This window comes from Metopolophium dirhodum, chromosome 1 (assembly GCF_019925205.1).
Source record: "Metopolophium dirhodum isolate CAU chromosome 1, ASM1992520v1, whole genome shotgun sequence".
NCBI classification, from domain to species: domain Eukaryota; kingdom Metazoa; phylum Arthropoda; class Insecta; order Hemiptera; family Aphididae; genus Metopolophium; species Metopolophium dirhodum.
Genome location: NC_083560.1, coordinates 31,449,806 through 31,471,535, shown reverse-complemented (window position 1 = coordinate 31,471,535; position 21,730 = coordinate 31,449,806). Strand labels below are relative to the sequence as shown.

Genomic DNA, 21,730 nt, shown 5'->3' with positions numbered 1-21,730 from the left:
TAAGAGTTACCTCGACGGTCGCCAAACGGAAATGAAAATTGGCGACCAAGTCATACGGAAAACCCTTACCAAGGGGTGCCCGCAGGGCAGCGAGTACGGCCCTGACCTGTGGAAATACGCTGTGAATCCACTTCTGTCAGAGGTGCTGCCCATAGGTACTGAACTAGTCGCGTACGCAGACGATCTTGCACTGCTAATCTCGGGCAAAAACAGGGCCGAACTAACCGCAAGGGCAAACACCCTTCTCGAGAGAGCATCGCTGTGGGCGAATCAGCGCAAGCTTACCTTCTCGGCAGCCAAATCACAAACACTGTGGATAAAAGGCTCGCTCTCCAAGCCACTGGTCATCCGTCTCGGCAACGATAGAATAAAGCCTACCGAGACGGCGAAATACCTCGGCGTAACATTTGATAGTGGCCGTAAGTTCAGCGCTCACCTGACGGAAAAATCGAAAAGCACGAAGGCACTGTTTGGTCGCCTGCACGGAGTCGCTAAGACCACCTGGGGACTGAAATCTGGAGCGCCGCTCCGGATCTACAAATCAGTTTTCATACCGCAAATGAGCTACGCGGCCTCGATTTGGGCCTTGGACTGTATGTCTCAGGCACATCATCGGGGCAGGGCGAACTCAACCCAGAGACTACCGCTGCGGGCGATTACAGGTGCTTACAACACGACGTCGACGGTGGCGCTGCAAGTACTAGCGGGGACACCCCCCTTGGACTTGAAGCTAAAAGAGATGGCCAGGGCTGAAAAGGACAAGATCCTAGTAAGGAAAGGCGCTATGACGGCCGTAGAGGCCAGCCGGAATCTGTCATATTATACAAACGAAACTATTGACCTCTGGCAGCAACGATGGGTCGCTATAGACAAGGGAAGGTGGACTTACGCCTGGTTCCCAAGCATCCGTCATCGGTTGGAACGCACCTGGTGCGTCATGGACTATTACACGTCGCAACTGGTGACGGGACACGGGGACTTTAACGCGAAACTTCACATGTTCAACCTGAGAGGCGATGCAGTTTGTGGATGCGGGTCACCGAACCAGACCGCCGAACATCTGCTGTATGAATGCCCACTTGCTGACCAGGAAAGAAACAAACTCGAGCTTGCTGTGCGAGCGGCCGGTGCGGACTGGCCGTGCGAGCCCGAGTTCATGACCAGATCCGAGGTCTTGTTCCAGGCGGTGAAACAGTTTGCGCACGCAACACTGAGCCGCTCTGATGAAGGACGTGCCCGTTAGGCGTGGTTCGGCGTTAAAGTAAGATTCCGACACGGGGCCTCTGGAGATACAGTACCCGGAGGCCAGAGGGAAGAGGGATACCTCTCTAATCCGCACGGGGCTCACCCGTCCGAGTGACATATCAGCGCTAAAGACGGCGTGGAAAAATGTTGCGACACACCGGCGGAGACTATTAAGCGGGGAGACGTGACGGAAGGGCTGGACCAAAGCAACCGCGGGCAGGCACCTCGAATTTTTCCTGTCCGCGGACCTCCAGCCACATGCCGGCACGTTCCCCGCCCAAACTCCGGCCGAGAGTTCACGGGCCCGGCCAACTCGTGAATGAACACGTGCAAGGTGGAAGTCCGGCCGGGGGACACCCGCCGTCAGGCACCCAAACCCGAGCTTTCGGTACGGACACGGCACCCGGCAAAAGAAAACCGTACCACTCATAAAAGGTCGCATCGCGGCAGCTTAAACAACTGTCCCGATGCTGACGCTAGTGGGAAAAGAGTCGTTGTGAGTACTCTGGATAACGGATCCTTAAATCTCATTTCGCGGGCACTGGGGGAGCCCTACTGAAAACCCGACTTAGCTAACGCCCGAACGGTATCAGTACCCAGTGAGCTTTGTGGCGTGCGTCCGGCCGATGCGCGCGGGTACCTCGCGTGCTCGCGCCCACCGGCCGCGCGTTCGCGACTTATGTGGATGGCCTCGCGAAGACTGTGGGAGTAGCGCCTTAGTAGAAGGGGAGGAATTTGCCTGGGTCGAATCCAGCGCTCGCCGACGCGGATCAGCGAGACCCACCGATCTACCCCACGGGAGTAGCCGGCGGGGGAACGTCAGCATGGCGCCAGGGCGCCCTGAACTTAACCCGTCGGAGGGACGCGACCGCGTCACAAAGGCGTGAAGGAGCCGCCCTCGAGAACTATGGATAAAGGTGTAAAAACCCCCGAGGTGCTGGTCTTATACTCCCCGTCACACAGTGGTTTTCAATGTCACATTTTCTAGAAATTACTTTAGCATATAGACACCTCATTCCCACATAAAAGTTAACGGGACAGTACTTTTGCATGTCCCTAATTATTCAATTTAAAGAAGTCATTAGAAATAGTTGTGATTTTTTATGAGTATTGTCTAAAATTTATCCTTAATTACCTACTCCTTACCCCAGAAACATATTTCCATATTAAAATATTACTATAACATTATAATCACTAATACTATAGTAATTTTATCAAAACGGAATGTTTTCTAGGACATAAAAAAATCATACTTACATAATACATAGTCTAAATGACATCGTATATTCAATCAAACGTTCCAATTCAAATACCCAAAATAGTAGTTAAACTGCCGCGAAAAACCCATCTAAACAGATCACCGACTTATTCTGATTAGAGTTAACAAATGTTAAATGTTTTAATATAGATTTTGATTGTTACATTTTTTAGAAATTAATTAAATTATATAGACAACGAAATTCCTACATAAAAATTAACGGGAAACAAATAGTTGTGATTTTTTATGAGTATTGTCTAAAATGTATCCTTAATTACCTACTCCCTACCCCAGAAATAATATTTTCATATTAAAATATTACAACAACATTATAATCCCTAATATTATTTTCATTTTTTCAAAACGGAATGTTTTCTAGGACATAAAAAAATCATACTTACATAATACATAGTCTAAATGACATCGTATATTCAATCAAACGTTCCAATTCAAATACCCAAAATAGTAGTTAAACTGCCGCGAAAAACCCATCTAAACAGATCACCGACTTATTCTGATTAGAGTGAACAAATGTTAAATGTTTTAATATAGATTTTGATTGTTACATTTTTTAGAAATTAACTCATTTTATAGACAACGAAATTCCTACTTAAAAAATAACGGGAAACAACTTTTGCATGTCCCAAATTATTCAACTTAAAAAAGAATTTACAAATAGTTGTGATTTTTTATGAGTATTGTCTAAAATGTATCCTTAATTACTTACTCCCTACCCCGGGAATAATATTTTCATATTAAAATATTACTACAACATTATAATCCCTAATATTATTTTCATTTTTTCAAAACGGAATGTTTTCTAGGACATAAAAAAATCATATTTACATAATACATAGTCTAAATGACATCGTATATTCAATCAAACGTTCCAATTCAAATACCCAAAATAGTAGTTAAACTGCCGCGAAAAACCCATCTAAACAGATCACCGACTTATTCTGATTAGAGTGAACAAATGTTAAATGTTTTAATATAGATTTTGATTGTTACATTTTTTAGAAATTAACTCATTATATAGACAACGAAATTCCTACTTAAAAAATAACGGGAAACAACTTTTGCATGTCCCAAATTATTCAACTTAAAAAAGTATTTACAAAAAGTTCTGATTTTTTATGAGTATTGTCTAAAATGTATCCTTAATTACCTACTCCTTACCCCAGAAACATATTTCCATATTAAAATATTACTATAACATTATAATCACTAATACTATAGTAATTTTATCAAAAGGGAATGTTTTCTAGGACACAAAAAATCATCCTTACATAATACATTGTGTAAATGTCATCGTATAATCAATCAATCGTTCCAATTCAAATACCCAAAATAGTAGTTTAACCGCTGCGAAAGACCCATCTACACGGACCAACAACTTATTCTGATTATAGTGGACAAATGTTAAATGCTTCAATATAGATTTTGAAGGTTACATTTTTTAGAAATTAACTTATTATATAGACAACGAAATTCCTACTTAAAAAATAACGGGAAACTACTTTTGCATGTCCCAAATTATTCAACTTAAAAAAGAATTTACAAATAGTTGTGATTTTTTATGAGTATTGTCTAAAATGTATCCTTAATTACCTACTCCTTACCCCAGAAACATATTTCCATTTGAAAATATTACTATAACATTATAATCACTAATACTATAATAATTTTATCAAAACGGAATGTTGTCTAGGACACAAAAAATCATCCTTACATAATACATTGTGTAAATGTCATCGTATAATCAATCAAACGTTCCAATTCAAATACCCAAAATAGTAGTTTAACCGCTGCGAAAGACCCATCTACATGGACCAACAACTTATTCTGATTAGAGTGGACAAATGTTAAATGCTTCAATATTCATTTTGATTGTCACATTTTCTAGAAATTACTTTAGCATATAGACACCTCATTCCTACCTAAAAGTTAACGAAACAGTTCTTTTGCATGTCCCTAATTATTCAATTTAAAAAAGTCCTTACAAATAGTTGTGATTTTTTATGAGTATTGTCTAAAATGTATCCTTAATTACCTCTACTCTCTACCCCGGAAATAATATTTTCATATTAAAATATTACTATAACATTAAAATCACTAATAATATTTTCATTTTTTCAAAACGGAATGTTTTCTAGGACATAAAAAAGTCATACTTACATAATACATAGTCTAAATCAGTGTTTCTCAACCTGGGGGTCGCGACCCCTTTGGGAGTCGCCAACTTATTATTTAGGGTCGCAATCGAATGATTTAAATCAATGCGAAAATTAAAAGCTCAAATAATAAAATAATAAAATCAATAAAATATTATTATATTACATACCTATTACGAGTATAGATTATTTATATTAAAATGGAAAACACACTATTATCATTTTTAAAGCGATATTACTCTATGACGTCTATTAAAGAATCTATAATAAACGTCGAATATAGATTATCAAGTATCAACCTAAGATAAGGCCACCGCCGCGGCCGCAGTGCACACTGCACATATTATATTATTATATATTTATGTCACAGTTCATCGTTAACATCGCTGTGTCGTGAGCCGTTGTAAAATATAGATTAACAAGTTGCATTTTTATATTGTTTTTCACATTTTTATACACTTTATCTTTATTTGACTTTATGTATTATTATAAAATATTTCTAATATGAGTAAACAGTCGCAAATGACGAACTTTTTCAAACAACCGCACAATACATCGACTTCTGATAATCAAAACTCAAATATTACAAAAAAACATAATTTGGATACTACTCAAAATGTTGATGAACCATCACTCAAAAAGGTAAAAATATTAAAATATAAAGATAGTTACATTGAATATGGCTTTACATACTTAAACGAGAATGGAAAGGATGTTCCTCAATGTGTTATTTGTGGTATGACATTAGCAAATGCATCACTAAAACCAAATAAGCTCATTAGGCACATGGAAACTAGTCATGCTCAGTATAAAAATAATACAAGGGACTTTTTTTTAAGAAAATTCGAAGAATTAAAAAAAAATAAAAAATGATAAATACTTATACGGTCGAAGACAAAATCTACCTAAAATGTTCTTATTTGGCAGCCTTACACATAGCTAAATCAAAAAAACCATACTCAATTGGGGAAAAATTGTTAAAACCGTGTATGATTGATATTTGTACAGAATTATTTAGTAATGAGCACGTGACAAAGATTAAAAAAATACCTATGTCTAATGATACGATAAGTAGAAGAATAAATACTATGTCTAATGATATTGAAAATCAGCTTAGTGAAAAAATCAAAAAATCAATTTTTTACGCAATACAGCTCGACGAATCTACTGATATAAATAATGAAGCTATATTATTGATGTATGTGAGGTATGTAGATACTGATCTGAACGATATACAAGAAGAGTTTTTCTGTTGCTTAAATTTAAAAACATACTGTACTTCTGAAGAAATTTTCAAAACCATTTCATCTCATTTCCAAAAAATTAATTTACAATTTTCTAACTGTATCGGTATTTGTACTGATGGAGCTGCAGCTATGACCGGAAAATGTAATGGTCTTGTCACACGCGTTCAACAAATTGATCATAAAAACATTATATCAACACACTGTTTCATCCATCGTGAGCAATTAGCCGCTAAAGATATGAACGAAAACCTATTTGACGTTCTAAATATATGCATAAAAATAGTAAATTTTATTCGAGCTAGTGCCGTAAACACTCGCATTTTTAAAGTGATGTGTGAAGAAATGGGTTCAGGTTTTAAAAATTTGCTATTACACACTCATGTTCGATGGTTGTCGCGAGGAAAAGTTTTGACTAGGTTATTTGAACTGAAAACGGAAGTAGAAGTATTTTTGAGAGACAACAAATCACCACTTAGTGATTATTTCGAAAATAATGTGTGGTTAGCCAAACTTGCATATCTTTCCGATATATTTTCAATTCTTAATGAATTAAATATAAGTATGCAAGGTCCACATACTAATCTTTTTATATCGTACAATAAAATTGACGCATTCCTAAAAAAAATAAGACTATGGACAAATCGAATAAAAAACTACACATTTGATATGTTTCCAAATTTTTTTAACATGACTCAGGAAAAGATATTAACAAAAAATGAAATAAATGAAATGTGTATTATCATAGAAGAACACTTAGGTAGATTAAGAGAAAAAATGTCCAAATATTTCGACCCCACAAAAGACATTCGTAAAAATTGTAATTGGGTAATAAATCCATTCGTACAATCTGATCAAAATATACTATCATTAACAAATGAAGAAAAGTTGATTGAATTGAGTGCAGATGTGGGCTTACACGAGATTTTCAGAAGCAACAAAAATATAGGTCAATTTTGGATAAAGGTTCAAAATGAATATCCTAGTTTGGCTGAAGAAGCATTAAAATTACTTATTCCATTTTCTACTACATATTTGTGTGAAAATGGTTTTTCCACATTAACAACAATAAAAAATAAAACTAGAAACCGTCTGGAAATTTCATCGGCTATGAGAATTAGCTTGACGAAGTCAATTAAACCAAGAATTGACGAAATAATATCACATCAACAGCAACAACCAAGCCATTAAAAATCTTAATATAAAAATATATTTATATAATAAAATGAAATATTTAATGTACGTTTTTTTTAATTTTAAATAAATATAATATTATAATATGTATCTTTTATATTTCTCGTGTACAATATTTGTAGTAACTATAGACTCTAGATTATTTATAATGATAATCTAAGCGAGTATGTAAAAATATATATGTAGAGGTCGCTAAAAAATTTAAATTTAAAAAAGGGGTCGCCACAGTAAAAAGGTTGAGAAACACTGGTCTAAATGACATCGTATATTCAATCAAAAGTTCCAATTCAAGTACCCAAAACTGTAGTTCAACTGCCGCGAAAATCCATCTTACCAGATCACCGACTTATTCTGATTAGAGTGAACAAATGTTAAATGCTATAATATAGATTTTGATTGTTACATTTTTTAGAAATTAACTTATTTTATAGACAACAAAATTCCTACTTAAAAAAAAACGGGAAAGTACTTGTGCATGTCCCTAATTATTCAATTTAAAAAAGTCATTACGAATAGTTGTGATTTTTTATGAGTATTGTCTAAAATGAATCCTTAATAACCTACTCCCTACCGCGGAAATAATATTTTCATATTAAAATATTACTACGACATTATAATCCCTAATATTATTTTCATTTTTTCAAAACGGAATGTTTTCTAGGATATAAAAAAGTCATACTTACATAATACATTGTGTAAATGTCATCGTATAACCAATCAAACGTTCCAATTCAAATACCCAAAATAGTAGTTAAACTGCCGCGAAAAACCCATCTAAGCAGATCACCGACTTATTCTGATTATAGTGGACTAATGTTAAATGCTTCAATATTTATTTTGATTGTCACATTTTCTAGAAATTACTTTAGCATATAGACACCTCATTCCTACATAAAATTAACGGGACAGTACTTTTGCATGTCCCTAATTATTCAATTTAAAAAAGTCTTTACAAATAGTTGTGATTTTTTATGAGTATTGTCTAAAATGTATCCTTAATTACCTACTCCTTACCCCAGAAACATATTTCCATTTGAAAATATTACTATAACATTATAATCACTAATACTATAATAATTTTATCAAAACGGAATGTTTTCTAGGACAGAAAAAATCATCCTTACATAATACATTGTGTAAATGTCATCGTATAATCAATCAAACGTTCCAATTCAAATACCCAAAATAGTAGTTTAACCGCTACGAAAGACCCATCTACATGGACCAATACCTTATTCTGATTAGAGTGGACAAATGTTAAATGCTTCAATATTCATTTTGATTGTCACATTTTCTAGAAATTACTTTAGCATATAGACACCTCATTCCCACATAAAAGTTAACGGGACAGTACTTTTGCATGTCCCTAATTATTCAATTTAAAAAAGTCTTTACAAATAGTTGTGATTTTTTATGAGTATTGTCTAAAATGTATCCTTAATTACCTACTCCCTACCCCGGGAATAATATTTTCATATTAAAATATTACTACAACATTATAATCCCTAATATTATTTTCATTTTTTCAAAACGGAATGTTTTCTAGGACATAAAAAAATCATACTTACATAATACATAGTCTAAATGACATCGTATATTCAATCAAACGTTCCAATTCAAATACCCAAAATAGTAGTTAAACTGCCGCGAAAAACCCATCTAAACAGATCACCGACTTATTCTGATTATAGTGGACAAATGTTAAATGCTTCAATATTTATTTTGATTGTCACATTTTCTAGAAATTACTTTAGCATATAGACACCTCATTCCCCCATAAAAGTTAACGGGACAGTACTTTTGCATGTCCCTAATTATTCAATTTAAAGAAGTCATTAGAAATAGTTGTGATTTTTTATGAGTATTGTCTAAAATTTATCCTTAATTACCTACTCCTTACCCCAGAAACATATTTCCATATTAAAATATTACTATAACATTATAATCACTAATACTATAGTAATTTTATCAAAACGGAATGTTTTCTAGGACATAAAAAAATCATACTTACATAATACATAGTCTAAATGACATCGTATATTCAATCAAACGTTCCAATTCAAATACCCAAAATAGTAGTTAAACTGCCGCGAAAAACCCATCTAAACAGATCACCGACTTATTCTGATTAGAGTGAACAAATGTTAAATGTTTTAATATAGATTTTGATTGTTACATTTTTTAGAAATTAATTAAATTATATAGACAACGAAATTCCTACATACAAATTAACGGGAAACAAATAGTTGTGATTTTTTATGAGTATTGTCTAAAATGTATCCTTAATTACCTACTCCCTACCCCAGAAATAATATTTTCATATTAAAATATTACTACAACATTATAATCCCTAATATTATTTTCATTTTTTCAAAACGGAATGTTTTCTAGGACATAAAAAAATCATACTTACATAATACATAGTCTAAATGACGTCGTATATTCAATCAAACGTTCCAATTCAAATACCCAAAATAGTAGTTAAACTGCCGCGAAAAACCCATCTAAACAGATCACCGACTAATTCTGATTAGAGTGAACAAATGTTAAATGTTTTAATATAGATTTTGATTGTTACATTTTTTAGAAATTAACTCATTTTATAGACAACGAAATTCCTACTTAAAAAATAACGGGAAACAACTTTTGCATGTCCCAAATTATTCAACTTAAAAAAGTATTTACAAAAAGTTTTGATTTTTTATGAGTATTGTCTAAAATGTATCCTTAATTACCTACTCCTTACCCCAGAAACATATTTCCATATTAAAATATAACTATAACATTATAATCACTAATACTATAATAATTTTATCAAAACGGAATGTTTTCTAGGACACAAAAAATCATCCTCACATAATTCATTGTGTAAATGTCATCGAATAACCAATCAAATGTTCCAATTCAAATACCCAAAATAGTAGTTACACTGCCGCGAAAAACCCATCTTCACAGATCATCGACTTATTCTGATTAGAGTGAACAAATGTTAAATGTTTTAATATAGATTTTGATTGTTACATTTTTTAGAAATTAATTAAATTATATAGACAACGAAATTCCTACATAAAAATTAACGGGAAACAAATAGTTGTGATTTTTTATGAGTATTGTCTAAAATGTATCCGTAATTACCTACTCCCTACCCCAGAAATAATATTTTCATATTAAAATATTACTACAACATTATAATCCCTAATATTATTTTCATTTTTTCAAAACCGAATGTTTTCTAGGACATAAAAAAATCATACTTGCATAATACATAGTCTAAATGACATCGTATATTCAATCAAACGTTCCAATTCAAATACCCAAAATAGTAGTTAAACTGCCGCGAAAAACCCATCTAAGCAGATCACCGACTTATTCTAATTATAGTGGACTAATGTTAAATGCTTCAATATTTATTTTGATTGTCACATTTTCTAGAAATTACTTTAGCATATAGACACCTCATTCCTACATAAAATTAACGGGACAGTACTTTTGCATGTCCCTAATTATTCAATTTAAAAAAGTCTTTACAAATAGTTGTGATTTTTTATGAGTATTGTCTAAAATGTATCCTTAATTACCTACTCCTTACCCCACAAACATATTTCCATTTGAAAATATTACTATAACATTATAATCACTAATACTATGATAATTTTATCAAAACGGAATGTTTTCTAGGACAGAAAAAATCATCCTTACATAATACATTGTGTAAATGTCATCGTATAATCAATCAAACGTTCCAATTCAAATACCCAAAATAGTAGTTTAACCGCTGCGAAAGACCCATCTACATGGACCAACACCTTTTTCTGATTAGAGTGGACAAATGTTAAATGCTTCAATATTCATTTTGATTGTCACATTTTCTAGAAATTACTTTAGCATATAGACACCTCATTCCCACATAAAAGTTAACGGGACAGTACTTTTGCATGTCCCTAATTATTCAATTTAAAAAAGTCTTTACAAATAGTTGTGATTTTTTATGAGTATTGTCTAAAATGTATCCTTAATTACCTACTCCCTACCCCGGGAATAATATTTTCATATTAAAATATTACTACAACATTATAATCCCTAATATTATTTTCATTTTTTCAAAACGGAATGTTTTCTAGGATATAAAAAAGTCATACTTACATAATACATTGTGTAAATGTCATCGTATAACCAATCAAACGTTCCAATTCAAATACCCAAAATAGTAGTTTAACCGCTGCGAAAAACTCATCTACACAGACCAACAACTTATTCTGATTAGAGTGAACAAATGTTAAATTCTTCAATATTTATTTTGATTGTTACATTTTTTAGAAATTAACTTATTATATAGACAACGAAATTCCTAATTAAAAAAAAACGGGAAAGTACTTTTGCATGTCCCAAATTATTCAACTTAAAAAAGTATTTACAAATAGTTGTGATTTTTTATGAGAATTGTCTAAAATGTATCCTTAATTACCTACTCCTTACCCCAGAAACATATTTCCATTTGAAAATATTACTATAACATTATAATCACTAATACTATAATAATTTTATCAAAACGGAATGTTTTCTAGGACAGAAAAAATTATCCTTACATAATACATTGTGTAAATGTCATCGTATAATCAATCAAACGTTCCAATTCAAATACCCAAAATAGTAGTTTAACCGCTGCGAAAGACCCATCTACACGGACCAACAACTTATTCTGATTATAGTGGACAAATGTTAAATGCTTCAATATAGATTTTGAAGGTTACATTTTTTAGAAATTAACTTATTATATAGACAACGAAATTCCTACTTAAAAAATAACGGGAAACAACTTTTGCATGTCCCAAATTATTCAACTTAAAAAAGTATTTACAAAAAGTTCTGATTTTTTATGAGTATTGTCTAAAATGTATCCTTAATTACCTACTCCTTACCCCAGAAACATATTTCCATATTAAAATATTACAACAACATTATAATCCCTAATATTATTTTCATTTTTTCAAAACAGAATGTTTTCTAGGACATAAAAAAATCATACTTACATAATACATAGTCTAAATGACATCGTATATTCAATCAAACGTTCCAATTCAAATACCCAAAATAGTAGTTAAACTGCCGCGAAAAACCCATCTAAACAGATCACCGACTTATTCTGATTAGAGTTAACAAATGTTAAATGTTTTAATATAGATTTTGATTGTTACATTTTTTAGAAATTAATTAAATTATATAGACAACGAAATTCCTACATAAAAATTAACGGGAAACAAATAGTTGTGATTTTTTATGAGTATTGTCTAAAATGTATCCTTAATTACCTACTCCCTACCCCAGAAATAATATTTTCATATTAAAATATTACAACAACATTATAATCCCTAATATTATTTTCATTTTTTCAAAACGGAATGTTTTCTAGGACATAAAAAAATCATACTTACATAATACATAGTCTAAATGACATCGTATATTCAATCAAACGTTCCAATTCAAATACCCAAAATAGTAGTTAAACTGCCGCGAAAAACCCATCTAAACAGATCACCGACTTATTCTGATTAGAGTGAACAAATGTTAAATGTTTTAATATAGATTTTGATTGTTACATTTTTTAGAAATTAACTCATTTTATAGACAACGAAATTCCTACTTAAAAAATAACGGGAAACAACTTTTGCATGTCCCAAATTATTCAACTTAAAAAAGAATTTACAAATAGTTGTGATTTTTTATGAGTATTGTCTAAAATGTATCCTTAATTACCTACTCCCTACCCCGGGAATAATATTTTCATATTAAAATATTACTACAACATTATAATCCCTAATACTATAGTAATTTTATCAAAAGGGAATGTTTTCTAGGACACAAAAAATCATCCTTACATAATACATTGTGTAAATGTCATCGTATAATCAATCAAACGTTCCAATTCAAATACCCAAAATAGTAGTTTAACCGCTGCGAAAGACCCATCTACATGGACCAACAACTTATTCTGATTAGAGTGGACAAATGTTAAATGCTTCAATATTCATTTTGATTGTCACATTTTCTAGAAATTACTTTAGCATATAGACACCTCATTCCTACCTAAAAGTTAACGAAACAGTTCTTTTGCATGTCCCTAATTATTCAATTTAAAAAAGTCCTTACAAATAGTTGTGATTTTTTATGAGTATTGTCTAAAATTTATCCTTAATTACCTCTACTCTCTACCCCGGAAATAATATTTTCATATTAAAATATTACTATAACATTAAAATCACTAATAATATTTTCATTTTTTCAAAACGGAATGTTTTCTAGGACATAAAAAAGTCATACTTACATAATACATAGTCTAAATCAGTGTTTCTCAACCTGGGGGTCGCGACCCCTTTGGGAGTCGCCAACTTATTATTTAGGGTCGCAATCGAATGATTTAAATCAATGCGAAAATTAAAAGCTCAAATAATAAAATAATAAAATCAATAAAATATTATTATATTACATACCTATTACGAGTATAGATTATTTATATTAAAATGGAAAACACACTATTATCATTTTTAAAGCGATATTACTCTATGACGTCTATTAAAGAATCTATAATAAACGTCGAATATAGATTATCAAGTATCAACCTAAGATAAGGCCACCGCCGCGGCCGCAGTGCACACTGCACATATTATATTATTATATATTTATGTCACAGTTCATCGTTAACATCGCTGTGTCGTGAGCTGTTGTAAAATATAGATTAACAAGTTGCATTTTTATATTGTTTTTCACATTTTTATACACTTTATCTTTATTTGACTTTATGTATTATTATAAAATATTTCTAATATGAGTAAACAGTCGCAAATGACGAACTTTTTCAAACAACCGCACAATACATCGACTTCTGATAATCAAAACTCAAATATTACAAAAAAACATAATTTGGATACTACTCAAAATGTTGATGAACCATCACTCAAAAAGGTAAAAATATTAAAATATAAAGATAGTTACATTGAATATGGCTTTACATACTTAAACGAGAATGGAAAGGATGTTCCTCAATGTGTTATTTGTGGTATGACATTAGCAAATGCATCACTAAAACCAAATAAGCTCATTAGGCACATGGAAACTAGTCATGCTCAGTATAAAAATAATACAAGGGACTTTTTTTTAAGAAAATTCGAAGAATTAAAAAAAAATAAAAAATGATAAATACTTATACGGTCGAAGACAAAATCTACCTAAAATGTTCTTATTTGGCAGCCTTACACATAGTTAAATCAAAAAAACCATACTCAATTGGGGAAAAATTGTTAAAACCGTGTATGATTGATATTTGTACAGAATTATTTAGTAATGAGCACGTGACAAAGATTAAAAAAATACCTATGTCTAATGATACGATAAGTAGAAGAATAAATACTATGTCTAATGATATTGAAAATCAGCTTAGTGAAAAAATCAAAAAATCAATTTTTTACGCAATACAGCTCGACGAATCTACTGATATAAATAATGAAGCTATATTATTGATGTATGTGAGGTATGTAGATACTGATCTGAACGATATACAAGAAGAGTTTTTCTGTTGCTTAAATTTAAAAACATACTGTACTTCTGAAGAAATTTTCAAAACCATTTCATCTCATTTCCAAAAAATTAATTTACAATTTTCTAACTGTATCGGTATTTGTACTGATGGAGCTGCAGCTATGACCGGAAAATGTAATGGTCTTGTCACACGCGTTCAACAAATTGCTCATAAAAACATTATATCAACACACTGTTTCATCCATCGTGAGCAATTAGCCGCTAAAGATATGAACGAAAACCTATTTGACGTTCTAAATATATGCATAAAAATAGTAAATTTTATTCGAGCTAGTGCCGTAAACACTCGCATTTTTAAAGTGATGTGTGAAGAAATGGGTTCAGGTTTTAAAAATTTGCTATTACACACTCATGTTCGATGGTTGTCGCGAGGAAAAGTTTTGACTAGGTTATTTGAACTGAAAACGGAAGTAGAAGTATTTTTGAGAGACAACAAATCACCACTTAGTGATTATTTCGAAAATAATGTGTGGTTAGCCAAACTTGCATATCTTTCCGATATATTTTCAATTCTTAATGAATTAAATATAAGTATGCAAGGTCCACATACTAATCTTTTTATATCGTACAATAAAATTGACGCATTCCTAAAAAAAATAAGACTATGGACAAATCGAATAAAAAACTACACATTTGATATGTTTCCAAATTTTTTTAACATGACTCAGGAAAAGATATTAACAAAAAATGAAATAAATGAAATGTGTATTATCATAGAAGAACACTTAGGTAGATTAAGAGAAAAAATGTCCAAATATTTCGACCCCACAAAAGACATTCGTAAAAATTGTAATTGGGTAATAAATCCATTCGTACAATCTGATCAAAATATACTATCATTAACAAATGAAGAAAAGTTGATTGAATTGAGTGCAGATGTGGGCTTACACGAGATTTTCAGAAGCAACAAAAATATAGGTCAATTTTGGATAAAGGTTCAAAATGAATATCCTAGTTTGGCTGAAGAAGCATTAAAATTACTTATTCCATTTTCTACTACATATTTGTGTGAAAATGGTTTTTCCACATTAACAACAATAAAAAATAAAACTAGAAACCGTCTGGAAATTTCATCGGCTATGAGAATTAGCTTGACGAAGTCAATTAAACCAAGAATTGACGAAATAATATCACATCAACAGCAACAACCAAGCCATTAAAAATCTTAATATAAAAATATATTTATATAATAAAATGAAATATTTAATGTACGTTTTTTTTAATTTTAAATAAATATAATATTATAATATGTATCTTTTATATTTCTCGTGTACAATATTTGTAGTAACTATAGACTCTAGATTATTTATAATGATAATCTAAGCGAGTATGTAAAAATATATATGTAGAGGTCGCTAAAAAATTTAAATTTAAAAAAGGGGTCGCCACAGTAAAAAGGTTGAGAAACACTGGTCTAAATGACATCGTATATTCAATCAAACGTTCCAATTCAAGTACCCAAAACAGTAGTTCAACTGCCGCGAAAATCCATCTTACCAGATCACCGACTTATTCTGATTAGAGTGAACAAATGTTAAATGCTATAATATAGATTTTGATTGTTAAATTTTTTAGAAATTAACTCATTATATAGACAACAAAATTCCTACTTAAAAAAAAACGGGAAAGTACTTGTGCATGTCCCTAATTATTCAATTTAAAAAAGTCATTACGAATAGTTGTGATTTTTTATGAGTATTGTCTAAAATGAATCCTTAATAACCTACTCCCTACCGCGGAAATAATATTTTCATATTAAAATATTACTACGACATTATAATCCCTAATATTATTTTCATTTTTTCAAAACGGAATGTTTTCTAGGATATAAAAAAGTCATACTTACATAATACATTGTGTAAATGTCATCGTATAACCAATCAAACGTTCCAATTCAAATACCCAAAATAGTAGTTTAACCGCTGCGAAAAACCCATCTACACAGACCAACAACTTATTCTGATTAGAGTGAACAAATGTTAAATGCATCAATATAGATTTTGATTGTTACATTTTTTAGAAATTAACTTATTATAATATAGACAACGAAATTCCTACTTAAAAAATAACGGGAAAGTACTTGTGCATGTCCCAAATTATTCAACTTAAAAAAGTAGTTACAAATAGTTGTGATTTTTTATGAGTATTGTCTAAAATGTATCCTTAATTACCTACTCCTTACCCCAGAAACATATTTCCATATTAAAATATTAATATAACATTATAATCACTAATACTATAGTAATTTTATCAAAACGGAATGTTTTCTAGGACGCAAAAAATCATCCTTACATAATACATTGTGTAAATGTCATCGAATAACCAATCAAATGTTCCAATTCAAATACCCAAAATAGTAGTTAAACTGCCGCGAAAAACCCATCTAAACAGATCACCGACTTATTCTGATTAGAGTGAACAAATGTTAAATGTTTTAATATAGATTTTGATTGTTACATTTTTTAGAAATTAATTAAATTATATAGACAACGAAATTCCTACATAAAAATTAACGGGAAACAAATAGTTGTGATTTTTTATGAGTATTGTCTAAATTGTATCCTTAATTACCTACTCCCTACCCCAGAAATAATATTTTCATATTAAAATATTACAACAACATTATAATCCCTAATATTATTTTCATTTTTTCAAAACGGAATGTTTTCTAGGACATAAAAAAATCATACTTACATAATACATAGTCTAAATGACATCGTATATTCAATCAAACGTTCCAATTCAAATACCCAAAATAGTAGTTAAACTGCCGCGAAAAACCCATCTAAACAGATCACCGACTTATTCTGATTAGAGTGAACAAATGTTAAATGTTTTAATATAGATTTTGATTGTTACAGTTTTTAGAAATTAACTCATTTTATAGACAACGAAATTCCTACTTAAAAAATAACGGGAAACAACTTTTGCATGTCCCAAATTATTCAACTTAAAAAAGTATTTACAAAAAGTTCTGATTTTTTATGAGTATTGTCTAAAATGTATCCTTAATTACCTACTCCTTACCCCAGAAACATATTTCCATATTAAAATATAACTATAACATTATAATCACTAATACTATAATAATTTTATCAAAACGGAATGTTTTCTAGGACACAAAAAATCATCCTTACATAATTCATTGTGTAAATGTCATCGAATAACCAATCAAATGTTCCAATTCAAATACCCAAAATAGTAGTTAAACTGCCGCGAAAAACCCATCTAAACAGATCACCGACTTATTCTGATTAGAGTGAACAAATGTTAAATGCTTCAATATAGATTTTGAAGGTTACATTTTTTAGAAATTAACTTATTATATAGACAACGAAATTCCTACTTAAAAAATAACGGGAAACTACTTTTGCATGTCCCAAATTATTCAACTTAAAAAAGAATTTACAAATAGTTGTGATTTTTTATGAGTATTGTCTAAAATGTATCCTTAATTACCTACTCCTTACCCCAAAAACATATTTCCATTTGAAAATATTACTATAACATTATAATCACTAATACTATAATAATTTTATCAAAACGGAATGTTTTCTAGGACACAAAAAATCATCCTTACATAATTCATTGTGTAAATGTCATCGAATAACCAATCAAATGTTCCAATTCAAATACCCAAAATAGTAGTTAAACTGCCGCGAAAAACCCATCTTCACAGATCATCGACTTATTCTGATTAGAGTGAACAAATGTTAAATGCTTCAATATAGATTTTGAAGGTTACATTTTTTAGAAATTAACTTATTATATAGACAACGAAATTCCTACTTAAAAAATAACGGGAAACTACTTTTGCATGCCCCAAATTTTTCAACTTAAAAAAGAATTTACAAATAGTTGTGATTTTTTATGAGTATTGTCTAAAATGTATCCTTAATTACCTACTCCTTACCCCAGAAACATATTTCCATTTGAAAATATTACTATAACATTATAATCACTAATACTATAATAATTTTATCAAAACGGAATGTTTTCTAGGACACAAAAAATCATCCTTACATAATACATTGTGTAAATGTCATCGTATAATCAATCAAACGTTCCAATTCAAATACCCAAAATAGTAGTTTAACCGCTGCGAAAGACCCATCTACATGGACCAACAACTTATTCTGATTAGAGTGGACAAATGTTAAATGCTTCAATATTCATTTTGATTGTCACATTTTCTAGAAATTACTTTAGCATATAGACACCTCATTCCCACATAAAAGTTAACGGGACAGTACTTTTGCATGTCCCTAATTATTCAATTTAAAAAAGTCTTTACAAATAGTTGTGATTTTTTATGAGTATTGTCTAAAATGTATCCTTAATTACCTACTCCCTACCCCGGGAATAATATTTTCATATTAAAATATTACTACAACATTATAATCCCTAATATTATTTTCATTTTTTCAAAACGGAATGTTTTCTAGGACATAAAAAAATCATACTTACATAATACATAGTCTAAATGACATCGTATATTCAATCAAACGTTCCAATTCAAATACCCAAAATAGTAGTTAAACTGCCGCGAAAAACCCATCTAAACAGATCACCGACTTATTCTGATTAGAGTGAACAAATGTTAAATGCTTCAATATAGATTTTGAAGGTTACATTTTTTAGAAATTAACTTATTATATAGACAACGAAATTCCTACTTAAAAAATAACGGGAAACTACTTTTGCATGTCCCAAATTATTCAACTTAAAAAAGAATTTACAAATAGTTGTGATTTTTTATGAGTATTGTCTAAAATGTATCCTTAATTACCTACTCCTTACCCCAAAAACATATTTCCATTTGAAAATATTACTATAACATTATAATCACTAATACTATAATAATTTTATCAAAACGGAATGTTTTCTAGGACACAAAAAATCATCCTTACATAATACATCGTGTAAATGTCATCGTATAATCAATCAAACGTTCCAATTCAAATACCCAAAATAGTAGTTTAACCGCTGCGAAAGACCCATCTACATGGACCAACAACTTATTCTGATTAGAGTGGACAAATGTTAAATGCTTCAATATTCATTTTGATTGTCACATTTTCTAGAAATTACTTTAGCATATAGACACCTCATTCCCACATAAAAGTTAACGGGACAGTACTTTTGCATGTCCCTAATTATTCAATTTAAAAAAGTCTTTACAAATAGCTGTGATTTTTTATGAGTATTGTCTAAAATGTATCCTTAATTACCTACTCCCTACCCCGGGAATAATATTTTCATATTAAAATATTACTACAACATTATAATCCCTAATATTATTTTCATTTTTTCAAAACGGAATGTTTTCTAGGACATAAAAAAAATCATACTTACATAATACATAGTCTAAATGACATCGTATATTCAATCAAACGTTCCAATTCAAATACCCAAAATAGTAGTTAAACTGCCGCGAAAAACCCATCTAAACAGATCACCGACTTATTCTGATTAGAGTGAACAAATGTTAAATGTTTTAATATAGATTTTGATTGTTACATTTTTTAGAAATTAACTCATTTTATAGACAACGAAATTCCTACTTAAAAAATAACGGGAAACAACTTTTGCATGTCCCAAATTATTCAACTTAAAAAAGTATTTACAAAAAGTTCTGATTTTTTATGAGTATTGTCTAAAATGTATCCTTAATTACCTACTCCTTACCCCAGAAACATATTTCCATATTAAAATATAACTATAACATTATAATCACTAATACTATAATAATTTTATCAAAACGGAATGTTTTCTAGGACACAAAAAATCATCCTTACATAATTCATTGTGTAAATGTCATCGAATAACCAATCAAATGTTCCAATTCAAATACCCAAAATAGTAGTTAAACTGCCGCGAAAAACCCATCTAAACAGATCACCGACTTATTCTGATTAGAGTGAACAAATGTTAAATGCTTCAATATAGATTTTGAAGGTTACATTTTTTAGAAATTAACTTATTATATAGACAACGAAATTCCTACTTAAAAAATAACGGGAAACTACTTTTAAATGTCCCAAATTATTCAACTTAAAAAAGAATTTACAAATAGTTGTGATTTTTTATGAGTATTGTCTAAAATGTATCCTTAATTACCTACTCCCTACCCCGGGAATAATATTTTCATATTAAAATATTACTACAACATTATAATCCCTAATATTATTTTCATTTTTTCAAAACGGAATGTTTTCTAGGACATAAAAAAATCATACTTACATAATACATAGTCTAAATGACATCGTATATTCAATCAAACGTTCCAATTCAAATACCCAAAATAGTAGTTAAACTGCCGCGAAAAACCCATCTAAACAGATCACCGACTTATTCTGATTAGAGTGAACAAATGTTAAATGTTTTAATATAGATTTTGATTGTTACATTTTTTAGAAATTAACTCATTATATAGACAACGAAATTCCTACTTAAAAAATAACGGGAAACAACTTTTGCATGTCCCAAATTATTCAACTTAAAAAAGTATTTACAAAAAGTTCTGATTTTTTATGAGTATTGTCTAAAATGTATCCTTAATTACCTACTCCTTACCCCAGAAACATATTTCCATATTAAAATATTACTATAACATTATAATCACTAATACTATAGTAATTTTATCAAAACGGAATGTTTTCTAGGACACAAAAAATCATCCTTACATAATACATTGTGTAAATGTCATCGTATAATCAATCAATCGTTCCAATTCAAATACCCAAAATAGTAGTTTAACCGCTGCGAAAGACCCATCTACACGGACCAACAACTTATTCTGATTATAGTGGACAAATGTTAAATGCTTCAATATAGATTTTGAAGGTTACATTTTTTAGAAATTAACTTATTATATAGACAACGAAATTCCTACTTAAAAAATAACGGGAAACTACTTTTGCATGTCCCAAATTATTCAACTTAAAAAAGAATTTACAAATAGTTGTGATTTTTTATGAGTATTGTCTAAAATGTATCCTTAATTACCTACTCCTTACCCC

At 30.7% G+C, this 21,730-nt stretch overlaps 2 protein-coding genes across 2 annotated transcripts; both read left to right on the top strand.

Moving 5' to 3' along the window:
• Nucleotides 1-5,181: 5,181 nt before the first annotated feature.
• LOC132936296 (zinc finger MYM-type protein 6-like) lies at nucleotides 5,182-7,112 on the top strand. The gene is made up of 3 exons (XM_061002995.1): nucleotides 5,182-5,413; nucleotides 5,686-5,884; nucleotides 6,227-7,112. The coding sequence occupies exons 1-3, from the start codon at nucleotides 5,182-5,184 to the stop codon at nucleotides 7,110-7,112; spliced, it is 1,317 nt and encodes a 438-aa protein (XP_060858978.1).
• A 6,825-nt stretch (nucleotides 7,113-13,937) lies between these two features.
• Nucleotides 13,938-15,868, top strand: LOC132936286 (zinc finger MYM-type protein 6-like). Its single transcript, XM_061002987.1, has 3 exons — nucleotides 13,938-14,169; nucleotides 14,442-14,640; nucleotides 14,983-15,868. The coding sequence occupies exons 1-3, from the start codon at nucleotides 13,938-13,940 to the stop codon at nucleotides 15,866-15,868; spliced, it is 1,317 nt and encodes a 438-aa protein (XP_060858970.1).
• Nucleotides 15,869-21,730: the final 5,862 nt, after the last annotated feature.